We start from the raw sequence: 12899 nt of genomic DNA on the forward strand, positions 1-12899 counted from the left end.
TTGAAGTCCAGAAATGGTGGGGCGGGGGCGGGGGTGAAAAGAGAGAAAGGAACGAAGGAGCGAAGGAAGTTTGGAAGGAAGGGAGGAAGGACGGGGTGGGGGAGGAGGTGAATAGCGGGAGGGAGAAAAGGCGGAGTTGATGGAACACTTGCCGCTGGATCTTTCTTGCGAAGAAAAAGTGGGGTTATTGAACCTGTGGAGACAGCCTTGCAGCGTCAGCACTCAAGTCTGAGTGCGGAGGTGCGATAGCGACCAACGGGCCAGGGCGCCAGGCGCTGGGTGAAAGGTGTGCGTCTGCGCGCGAACCCCGGGGGCGCCGGCGCCGGCGGGGCGGGGCGGGGCGGGGCGGGCGTGGGGCGGCCCCGGGGCTGCGAGTCCGCCTGCGCGCCTGGACGAGGCGGGCGCGCTAGCGGGCTGAACGCGGCGCTGGCCGAGCTGCAGGCGAGTAGCGGGCGTGGACCCTGTGCCTCTAGCGCTGCAATGGGACACCTGTGGCTTTGGGCGACCTGCGGCCTCTGGGGGCTGCTCCTGAGCATCGTAGAGCCCCGCGCAGGTAACTCAGTTGGGGCACCAGGGAGGCAAGCAGGAGAGTTTGGTGTAGATGCTCCCGAGGTCCGGGGAGGGGCGGCACCGCCTGGCTCCTGCCTAGGTCAAGGCTGAGGGTGCGCAACTGCATGGCGATCCTGGGGACTAGGTTTAGTAATCCTGGAACGCAGGATTAGCCTGAGACAGACAGACACGCAGTCACAGAAAGACATACGAAGACAGATTGCTCTTGCCGTCAGAGGTGCTGTTTGAATTATGGAACCTCACGCCTTTCATCCGTGGTGACTCAGTTGAAAAATAGACTGCAGTTTGGCTGCGGGTGGGCTTCCCTGTTGCCTCAGACGGTAAAGACCCCGCCTGCAATGCGGGAGACCTGGGTCGGGAAGATCCCCTGGAAAAGGGTATGGCAACCCACTCCAGTATTCTTGCCTGGAGAATCCCATAGACGGGGGAACCTGATGGGCTTCAGTGCATGCGGTCGTAGAGTCGGACACGACTGAGGAACTAAAACTTCACCTTTTTCACTTGGCTGGGGGTGGAGGACACAATCCGACCCCTCTCTTCTCCATTTTTGGGTCCCTTCTCCATTAAAGAAGGACAGAGTCTCCCAGTAGGACAGGAATGGGTCTTTGTGGCGGGTGTCAGTCATTTCCAGGGGCAGCTGCCCTGTGCCTTCAACTAATACCCAAGAGAGGGCTGGGACGAGACTTGATAAGATAAGAAACTGGAGTTGGCGGTGGAGATAACGGGAAGGATGAACCTGAGATAGGTGAGAAGCAGTGCATCTAGGAGATAGGATCCAGCCTGTTCACTGGAGTTTCCTACTCCTGGCTGTGGACTGCTCCAGGTTACAAATGTGCCTGAAGCAGGAGTGGCCTTGAAACTCTTGACAAAGACAGACGTCAGGGGCAGTCATTGGGTCTTGGAGCGGGGAGGCAGTCTTCTTTATGGTGGAGAGCTTTTGCCACTGTAGGTGAAGTCCACACTAAACTTTTCTCAGGCAGGAATGAATTAAATCATAATTTTTAAACTTTTTCTCAGTCGTCCATTTCAAACATCTGTGGCTTTTCTTTGTATCACTTAACTTTTCCCACCTATTCTGAGAATTTGTTACTGGACCAAATAATTACCAATACAGTTTAAGCAGAAAATAAATCCCTTAAGCCATGCTGTAACTTTTGAGTTATTTTGAAGCATGAATTCCAGTTCCCCAAAGAAACTGCTCACTCATCCCTGTGTTTGCAGAGGCACCTGTCTTGGCCTAGAAGTCCACCTTGCCCCCGGTTTGTCCAGTCTAGCTAATCCGTGTTTGCTCTCCCAGGTGCAGCAGCTACATTCTTTTTTCAAAAAGCCAGTATGACCCAAGCAGTGTGGATGAAATACCCCTTCTTACTCACGTCACCCCTGTGCTCTCTTCTGTCACTCTACAAGTTGAGCTTTTGGAAAAGTTGGGAATGCCACACATTTGTCAATGCCCAGGAGCCTAACACTGTTTATTGAATGAATTAGTGACCTTTACATTGAGAACTCACTATTATCAGAAAGTTTCAGAAATGATCTTCCCTGAAGTCTTAACTCTGTCACAGAAAACAGTTTCTTCTTAAAACACACCATTCCTTTCTGTACCTGGACTATTCTTTCAACTTACCAGGCTATGCATTTCTTAGGGGTTTTGATAATGACCATATTCTCCACAGAGCTGTTTCTCCAGCCTTGTCTGCTGCTTGTGTGGGCTGATAGCTGTAGTTATGGAACTGACTGTATCTAGCAGAGCTCTATATGCAATTAAGGGTCTAATAAATGTTTAATATGATAGGTACGAATGCTGAAAATGATCATGTATTATTCCTCTTTGTAGCAGGTAAGATAGTGCTCTACATGAAGCCAATGAGTATTAACTAAGTTAAAGACTTAACTCCCTGTCTGGTCATTGGTTAGGAATAGAACCAAAAATAAAACATAAGTGTATTTACTTTCTGTCCTGTAATCTCCATGATGATTTTCTTATACCATTGTAATTTGTAACATAACATTTGATGCTGAAATGACGTACTTGAGGCTTTTACTTCTACTGTACTTTCGTATCTTTCAGATGGCTCTAAAATAATTCCCAAAATCACAGAAATAATACCTAAATATGGCAGCATAAATGGAGCAACAAGGCTGACTATCAAAGGAGAAGGTACGGTTGCCTTTTATTTTTCACCAAGGTTGAGGTATTTTAAAGACTTTCACATTTAGAGATTGATTTTTTTCCTCTTCTAAATCCACTAGAGTTGCTTTTCTATTTGGCCAGAGTAGGAAAACTCTATCCTCTTTGACACCTAATGAAACCCCAGAGAGTCTCTATCAACCTGACAATCTGAATTTGTATTATAATTACTTGTTTAACTCCAGGATCTGGACTATAATGACTGAATTGAAAGGAACATCTGTAACCCAACTCTGCATTACCTACTTTGTTCCTCATGGGTCTAATAGCATTTATTTTTATATTAAATAAAATATTTGTGGAGTTCGGGGGAGTAGGATGTTAGTAAGGAGGTATGATGGAGAAGTAGAATGGTTATGAAGGGAAAAAGACAGTTGAAAGCAAAGCTTTGGATCCCTTCTTCTGCCATGCAATCCTTATCATATACTTCATCAGAACATGGGTTATGTATGACTTTCTCCTTGCCTGGTCTTGGGATGGAAACAAAGTAGGCAATTACCAAATATATTTAATGAGCAACCGTTTCTTGAGTTAAATAGAAATACATGGTTCATTTAGCTATTCAGCCTTTACAATCTAAATGATGGTAGTATTCAGATAGTTATGAATTTTTGAAGGATGGGAAAGAAAGGTTTTTAAAGAATATTAATAAAAACTTTTATTTAGTCTTTAAAATAAAAAGTGCAATGGGATTTTTTTGGAGTCAGAGAATTAACAAAGCAAGATATTTAACAATTCTGTCATCTGTATTGAAGTGTCTTTCAATATTTCTAAGTAAAATTTCTGTAGAATTTTAATCTCTCGGGTGTACTTGAAATGGTTTGTGCCTCTAAATTGTGAACAGTACATTTTGGATTAAAGTGTGTGTGTTTGTTTGTTTGTTTGTTTTAAGAGTTAGACACCTGGAGACAATGTGTTTGTTAAAGACTTTTTAAAATGTCTTTATCCATAGGTCCCTTATAATATTTATTGTTAGTATTTCTTAGATAGTGCTGGATTTTTAACAGAGATTTAGATGCCATGAGAGAAGCACCCGAAACAAAACAAAACAATAAAACCGCTCAGCTATTTCCTTCTGCCGCAAAAGTGGGAAGCTGCTATATTCACACAGGGAGCCCAGCCTGGTGCTCTGTGACTACCTAAGGGTAGGATGGGGGTGGGTGGGAGACTCAAGAGGGAGGGATATGTGTGTGTGTGTGTGTGTGTGTGTGTGTGTGTATAGGGCTTCCTTTGTAGCTCAGTCGGTAAAGAATTTGCCTGCAGTGCAGGAGACCGGGGTTCGATCCCTGGATTGGGAAGATCCCCTGGAGAAGGAAATGGCAACCTACGCCAGTATCCTCGCCTGGACAATCTCATGGACAGAGGAGCCTGGTGGGCTGCAGTCCATGGGGTCGCAAAGAGTTGGGCACGACTGAGCGACTAACACTTATTTACTTATATATATATATATAATTATGACTGATTTGTGATGTTGCACAGCAGAAACCAACACATTATAAAGCTGCTGTTGCTGCTAAGTCGCTTCAGTCGTGTCCAACTCTGTGCGACCCTATAGACGGCAGCCCACTAGGCTTCCCCGTCCCTGGGATTCTCCAGGCAAGAACACTGGAGTGGGTTGCCATTTACTTCTCCAATGCATGAAAGTAAAAAGTGAAAGTGAAGTCGCTCAGTCGTGTCTGACTCTAGCGACCCCATGGACTGCAGCCTACCAGGCTCCTCCGTCCATGGGATTTTCTAGGCAAAAGTACTGGAGTGGGGTGCCATTGCCTTCTCTGCATTATAAAGCAGTTACCTCCAATTAAAAATAAATAAATAAACACCTACACCTTTTCTGTGGGCTTCCGAGGTGGTGCTAGTGGTAAAGAACCTGCCTGCCAATGCAGGAGACGTAAGAGACAGGGTTTTAATCCCCCTGGGTTGGGAAGATCCCCCTGGAGGAGGGCACGGCCACCCACTCCAGTATTCTTGCCTGGAGAATCCCATGGAGAGAGGAGCCTGCTGGGCTGTGGTCCACAGGGTCACAAAGAGTTGGATGCCACTGAAGCGGCTTAGGACACATACTTTTTATCATCCAGAAACCATGGCTTGAGTTTAGTTACATAGACTCAGATCATCCCTAGTTAGAAATAGGGAAAAACAAAACAAACCATTCCATTCTTAAGGCATTTTGGAGGAACATCCTTATTAATCCAGCTATAACCTTTTCTCTTTGGTAAACTTTCTGAGTCTCAGGAGTAGTCCTCTTACTTATGAAGCACAAAATGTCATGATGAATTTGTGTTTCTTCTAGTTTTCCCATCAATCTGTATTTCTGGATGCTTCTGGCCAAGAATTATAAAATAGTTAAATCCTATTTGAATTGCAGATATGTCTGCCTACTCTGATATGTCTTCCCTCGCCTTGCTTTAACCACACACAGTAGGTGACTAAAATTGTGATACCTAATGTCTTTCTCAAAGGTGGGTCTAAATACTGTTTGGGGACCAATGATATATATAGAATGTGTCTAAGGTAATGATAATGAATTTACAAAACACACCAGACCTCCAAGGCTACGTGAATGTGGTACTTGAACGAAATTTATTTGGAGTAACTACTTTAACCTGTTAGTGTTGTGTCTGACCCAGACTCCATGTTTAGAATTGAATACAGAGATAATTTATTAATCACAGAAGAACACCTTCTAATGGGATTTTAAATACTCTATCACCTAAATGTTGGTAATGGCTTTTTAAATACTTGATCACCTAAATGTTGGTCCCATATAACTTTTAAAATTTTTGTAGTGGTCATGATGAAAAACTAAAATATAGAAATATTTAACTTGAATTCTCTGAAATTCCACCTTCCAGAAAGATCTATTGTTAGTATTTTTTTGGCATCCAAATGGCTTTTGTATATTTCCACACATAATGAACTTTACAGGTAAAAATTTGCTAGTGTTTTACTTTCTTCTAAAGTCTATCTTCAGGAGTCAAAGTTATACAGTTTTATAATTATGCTGCCCAAGTAAGTGTTTTGAGCAGCGGCAAAATTGTAGAAATCATTGTATCTCCTTCTAAGATGGCTGATTTAATGAGGAGTGTTATCATTTTAATAAGTTCTGGAGTGTTTCTAACTTTATTGTGTTTATTTCTTGATGTTCATTCCTTGTATTTCTCAATTGTCTTCCTTGATATTTCTCTTTGTTAAAAAAATCAATTGGAAGGTATAACATTTTACTTTTGTTGTTTTCTAGATATTCCCTTATTACAATGTCTAGCAGGTATATTTTTGTTTAACTGAAGTGCTGAATTATATAAGCTTTATAATATTATGGAAAGCACATAGACTTTAGTCAGGTTCAACTGGCTTTCAGCTGCAACTTTGCCACTTCCCGCTAGGGGACTGGGGCAAGTTTCTTATCTAAGCCTCGGCTTCCTCATCAATGAAACGGGCTATTAATTCCTACCTGTTGGGGCTATCGTGAATATTGAAAAGGACGATGTAGCTAAGGCACTGGTATATAATATCTGCTCCATAAATTAGAGACATTTTATTTCTATTATTCTTTTGCATTTATGTTATAGGGATGGTTTTCTTCTTTAGAAGTTCTCCTCCATCACACTGCATCATTTTTCCCATTGTTTTTAATGTTACAGATTTTAAATGGGTTTGTACTTTCTCAACCATGATTTTTTTATTTTTTAAACCAGAGGAATCAAAACAGCCTGCATGGTACATGCCAACTGCTGGCTGTGACAGCACACGCATTTTTCATCATAGTAGTACAGGCTGCTATCAGGAGACCCAGGACCGCGTGCCTGGCTAGTCTTGTCTCCAGTTCTTCTGAAAAAAGGAAAAAAATACATCAACATGTCAGGAATTTCCATCTGAAGCCTCCACCTTTTCTGTTTCCAGGGTACACCCAACCCTTCATGTAATCTTTATGCTTTGGAGTACTTCCAAAGGTATCTTCTTTATACCCAGTGACTTACTTGGAATTATACTTAAGCTGATTCTTTTCTATTTCCTTTTAACTCTTTGGAAGTAGCTAATAAGTTATAATATATAAAACACATTGAAACAATTCCTAAGCTAAAAACAATATCATCTTTTGTTGGTGTTATTTTTTAGATTTGTATTTGTCATAGAAATGCTGAAAAACATTATCCACATTACCATATCATTGATGTGACATGTGCCTAACAGGAAAATAAATACACATATCTCATCCTGAGCCACACCACAAGTAAAACTCTGTTCTTTAGTTAGTGGCCAGCAGCCCATCTGTGTGTTCCAAACTCAATGTGAAGAACAGAGATAAGCAGAAATTGGCAAAAGGAAAAAGTGGCTTTGCAAGTAGTTTGCTTTTCTGTTTTCATGTATCCTCTCAAAATTCCATTTGAGCAGTAACTGCCTTCCTAGATTGCAAACTCAATGCAAGTATCTTTCACATGTCAAATTGATATGTTTGTATTTTAACCTATATTGGATGAGTCCTATTTGGTGAAGTTTTAAGCTTAGAAGAAGAGAAGAAGTTTATTAAAATCCCACCCTTTGTTTAGTTTCTGCTTACTTTTTCTACCTACCTATCTACTTTTTCTACCTAGTTTCTGCTTACTGTTTCTAAGCTAAGAACATAGGTTCTAGAGGAACTTACATTGGATAACTGGGAATGGCTTTGTAATGTGCATTTTTAAATATTATTTTTCTCTGAACATCACAAGGGTGCCAGGTTGGCATCACAGCTGTGGTTCAGATCCTGGCCTCTCACTTATTTGTTCTGTTATTTTTTTAAAAGGATATTAATATTCACTAATAATGACTATAATATTTTGTGACTTTGTATGCACGCTAAGTTGCTTTAGTTGTATTTGACTCTTTGTGACCTATGGACCATAGCCTGCAGGCTCCTCTGTCCATGGAATTTTCCAGGTAAAATACTGGAGTGGGTCGCCATTTCCCCATTTAGGGGATCTTCCCAACCCAGGGATCAAACCTGCATCTCTTATGCCTCCTGTGTTGACAGGTGGGTTCTTTACCACTAAAAGCCACCTGGGAAGCTGACTTAAAATATAGTATATATCAACTGAGTATTTATCAATTGAGCTCTTAACCTAGGAGCCAGGCACCATGTTAAGTACTATATATAAGGCCTCATTTAGTCTTCCTGATAATTCCTGCTAAGTAGATTATTGTCATTTTTCTGCTGAAAAATGACTAACTGCGTTTATGTCTAAAGCTAATGCTCAAGTTCAGACAGCAAGGAATTGCTGAAGCTGGGATTCCAACCCAGGATGTCAGGGTCCAGACGCCTTTTCCTGTAAACAGCACTGTCCCCTAGCATGCAGTGTTCCCACAGCTGTAGTTTATGGCTCTGTCATTTGATGAACCTGACACAGTGACCCAGGGATTGAACCCAGGTCTCCCACACTGTAGGCAGATTCTTCACCATCTGAGCCACAAGGCAGGGCTGCAAACCTGCAGATCTCAAGTTAATTTCCACAAGACAGAGACAGCAGAACGACTGGGTTGACTAGATGACTCGTTCAGAAGCTTCTCTCCTTCACTACTTGAGTGCTTGTCCAATGACCTATGAACAGAGGGCCGTGGGGGAAGGCTATGCATGGGCCAACACTAGGGACCTCTTTTCATCAACACTGAGCTGCCTACTGCTGCTGCTGACTACCTGCCCTGTCAGTAGCAGAGACCAGCACGTAGGGTAGTCTCAGTAGGGACCATCCTCAAGAAGTCCACCCAGCCACTCAGTCATGTCAGCTGCGTCACTTTCCTTCCCTCGTGGACAAGCAGAGATTCATTATTCCTGGTACTGACACCCGCTCCACAGAAGGCTTTTGCCTTCTCTTTCCACAGTGCCTTTGCTGGCCTCATCTTCTGAGAGTATAATTCCACAAAATACCATGAAATTCCATTAAGAGCCATAATATTTCACAAGATAGGACCTCAAAACAAGGAACATATTTTATCGTGAAAAGTTGTGATATTGGACACATGACCATGAACCTTGCGTCTTCCTGAAACATGTGGCCTAACAGAATGATGGAACAGCCCACAGCTGGCAAGACTTAGAGCCCAGCTTGGGAACAACATCCTGTGAGGTGGGACACTGTCTGTCATCAGAGCCATAGGCACTGAGCCAGTGGCAGATCCGAACTATTGTTTCCCAACAGATGGATACATGGAGCTGGGAATGAAGGGTTACTCCCTGTCCTTATCACTTCCAGTCATCAAAAGATTGAATCTGTGCTTTCTGTCCTTGCAATTTTAGGTTCTGCTGGGTTCTGGGTCTGAGTTTCCAGATAGAAGATGCTTCTGGCAGGGATCCCAGTCTGGGTTCCACTGAACTGAAACTACCGCTACTATCCTGTCAGTTTGAATTCAGCAAATGTAAGCGGTAGACTGCTAGAGATAGTCAGTTCTGATGATCCTGAAGAGGCAGGGTTGCTTTTCCTTAATACGGAGAGGGAGGAGTGTGTCTGGAATTTGTGGTATTCTTGGGGCGTCTCTTGGCTTCCGTGTGCAGTAATAACTGTCAATAGGCATAGGAGACAGCCACAACCACACGTGGGGAAGAAAACCAAGGGCTCAGATCCTCAGGATAAAGGTTAGCATCACTCCATTAGCTGAAGTTCTGGCATTTGGGTAGGGAAAGTACAATGGCTGAGAGAGGTCAAACAAGTATCAGTTGTAGCCTCAGGGCCCGGGAGGCCTGTTGCTTGTCCCATTAACCCTGTTGTGTTAAATCTTTTAGAAAATTTTTTATTTTTTTATTTGACTGCATTAGGTCTTAGTTGCCCCAAGGCAGATGTGATCTTAGTTTCCTGACCAGGGATTGAACCCACGTACCTTGCACTGGATCACCAGGAAAGTCCCTCTATTACATCTTTAACAGAGCTCTTAGCTGACCACTGTCTGGTAGACTTGATAATGCATTCTACTTCAAATGTAGGGTCTGAGCATATCTGTGGGCTTCCCAGGTGGCACTAGCAGTAAACAACCCACTTGCCCATGCAGGAGACGTAAGAGACACGGGTTCGATCCCTGGGTCGGGAAGGGCCACTGGAGAAGGGCATAGCAGGGCATTCCAGTATTCTTACCTGGAGAATTCCATGGACAGAGGAGCCTGGCAGGCTACAGTCCATAGGGTTGCCGAGAGTCAGACATGACTGAAGTGACTTAGCATTCATGAGCATATCTGTATGGCACAAGGAGTCAACTCTATCAGATGCCTTTTTTACTCAGCCGCACATCCTGGTTCCCACCTCTTATTCTAGCCGCAGCTGTGGCAAAACGTCCCTGTGTACCCTGACTCAGTCCACGCTTCCAGCTCTCACCACCAGGCCCCACAGTGTGTCTTTGTCCCAGGGCTTCTTGGATGCAGTGGCGTTGGAACCTAGATGGCATGTACCTATGTGCAGCCTGAAGGTGCAGGAAAAACCATTTCCCACATGGGGAACCCTCAGTGAATGGGAGAGAATTCGATGAATATACGCTTCTTCTCGTTGATTCTTTGCTTCTGAGAGGCTATCTGTGTTTTCCTTAAAAGTCTTTCCCAGCAAGATTGAGCCCCAGCTGCCTTCAGTGGAGTCCAGGTTTTCTTCTCTCTTGTTCTTAAGGGATTAACGTTCAAACTCTCTACTTGCAAGTCCTTACCTCAGATTTTGCTTTATAGGTACTCAAGGTAAAGACCCCACGCCTTATAAAATCCTGTTCACTTTGTCTGATCTTGCTGTGCCCCTTTGCCTGCTGTTTTCATAGTAGTTATCACCACCAGATACAACATCTGGTGGTATGTATTTGTATATTCTCTATTTCTTTACCCATCTCTCCCATTAGTACGATATAAGCCATTTGATTCCAATGCCTTTAATAGATAATAGACATAATAGATTTGCAAGCATTGCTTTTATGAATTCATTAATTATAGGCTAATTTTTATGTTTTCAAAGAGGGTTGCAATCACAGGGGTAAATGTAGATTAACTGCTTACATCAATACTCTTCCTTATTCATTTGGTGATTCAACACAAAATGATAATTGTTAGATCTTTGAAAACAGAGTTCCGTTAGTAATAATTAAGTGTTTATACTCTTCCAGGTTTTGCCCAAGCAAACCAGTTTGACTATGGAGTTGACAATGCTGAATTGGGAAACAGAGTGCAATTAATTTCTTCTTTCCGATCAATTTCTTGTGATGTAGAAAAAGATTCAAGTCATTCAACCCATATTACATGTTATACTAGGTATGTTGCAAAGTGTCTTTAATAACATCATTTTCATCATATCAGAACCACAGTTATACATATTATTTTTATAATAGTTTAATCACTCTGGCAATTACAATAATATTTTTCTGATTATCAGTTATTATTTTTGACTTCATGATGTTTAGACCATTTTATATCTTTATTATATTCACTTGTAGTACTCTTTCCACATACTGGCATGATCAAAATGTGTTCTATATCCTTTCCCAGGTTATTAGAGCTATTATCTAATCATTATTGATCTCTTTTAGAAGATAAATGGCCACTATTAAATTGCAATGATGCTCCTCAAAATATCAAAATTATACCTTCCTGTCTGGTTTGATTAATTTTGTTCAGAATCTTGACATGCTCATTAAGATTAAAGATGATCATTTTGTAGATTGACATTTCAAGTTCTTTACTATCAACTCAAATTGATGTTTGTTATTAGCTACTTAGGAGAAAAATTAATCATTTTAAATGGCCACTTTGAATACTGAGACAGGTAGCCTGTATTCCAGAGGATTCTATCCGTATTAGGCTTGTTGATGTTTTGCAGCTTACTTAGAGAGAAACATGATTAAAACTTTTTAAAAAGCAAAGTATAAAATAATTGTACCAACGTGATATGTTACAATTTTAAGTGATTGTTATTATTGTTTTTCTTCTCAATAACCAGTGCATTGGTCAGAATAAGCATTTGCCTGAGATCTATGATGTGAGAATTTGCAGTACAGAGTTCAGGATGGAGAGCATCTTTCCATAATATAGAATTGAATTGCACAGAAGCACAATTAATTTTGAATTTAATTCTACAACAGCACAGTTGTACAACAGCAACTTAGCATGCATGCACACACATACACAGTTAGAATTTCAGACACTTTTTTTTTTTTTTTTACCAAAATGACATGTAGTCTGGGATGGTATTTTTCATGAATGCTATACATTAAGTAACAGACTTTTGCATTCCATATGTGTTTTCCATTTGCTTTCCAGAGCAATGCCAGAAGATTCCTACACTGTTAGAGTCAGTGTGGATGGGGTTCCTGTTACAGAAAATAATACCTGCAAAGGTCACGTCAGCAGCTGGGCCTGCATCTTCAGTGTAGGTGGCATTTTCTCTCTGACTTACGTGTACTTGATCTTGTACTTGGTTTCTTTCAGAACTGGATTTTTATATTTTAATTTACAAATTGTTATCTATTTCCACATTAAAAAATTTACTGGCATGATGCTGGGAGGGATTGGGGGCAGAAGGAGAAGGGGACGACAGAGGATAAGATGGCTGGATGGCATCACTGACTCGATGGACGTGAGTCTGAGTGAACTCTGGGAGTTGGTGATGGACAGGGAGGCCTGGGTGCTGCGATTCATGGGGTTGCAAAGAGTCAGACACGACTGAGCGACTGAACTGAAGCTAAGGATAATTTCACCCAGTTTAAATTATCTTTTATAGTAATGAAATCTTACCATTTCCTGTTTTGCTTTTCAAATTAATTTTATTAATGAATTCAGCTTTTTTACTTTCAAATTGTTTTCTTGTTCATACTGTTTTTTCACTTTCTCCATTTCTGCTCTTACTTTGATTTCCCTTTTTCTGTTTTCATCAGACTAAGCTTCATTTTATTTTTAAAAATATTTATTTATTTGACTATAGTAGGTCTTAGTTGCCACATGAGGGATTTGTTTTTTAGTTGTGGCATGCAGAATCTTTAGCTGTGGTATGAGAATGGCATGTGGGATCTAGTTCCCTGACCAGGGTTCAAACCCAAGTTCTCTAGTTGGGAGCATGGAGTCTTAACCAGGGAAGTCTCTCATCTTCATTTTAAATAGAAACATAATTATGTTCTCTTTCTTTGTATTTTCTGATGCAGTGAGCACAAATGT

General features: G+C 41.6%; 1 protein-coding gene across 1 annotated transcript in view; it reads left to right on the forward strand.

The window, feature by feature from the left end:
• Nucleotides 1-402: 402 nt before the first annotated feature.
• Nucleotides 403-12899, forward strand: part of PKHD1L1 (PKHD1 like 1) — a 184318-nt gene continuing 171821 nt past the window's right edge. The window contains exons 1-4 of the mRNA XM_014480419.2: nucleotides 403-553; nucleotides 2639-2728; nucleotides 10859-11003; nucleotides 12009-12117. Coding sequence (XP_014335905.2) covers nucleotides 481-553; nucleotides 2639-2728; nucleotides 10859-11003; nucleotides 12009-12117 — 417 coding nt within the window. The 5' untranslated portion in view covers nucleotides 403-480. The remainder of the gene's footprint in view (nucleotides 554-2638; nucleotides 2729-10858; nucleotides 11004-12008; nucleotides 12118-12899) is intronic.

The sequence above is a fragment of the Bos mutus genome, chromosome 14 (genome assembly GCF_027580195.1).
Source record: "Bos mutus isolate GX-2022 chromosome 14, NWIPB_WYAK_1.1, whole genome shotgun sequence".
NCBI lineage: Eukaryota > Metazoa > Chordata > Mammalia > Artiodactyla > Bovidae > Bos > Bos mutus.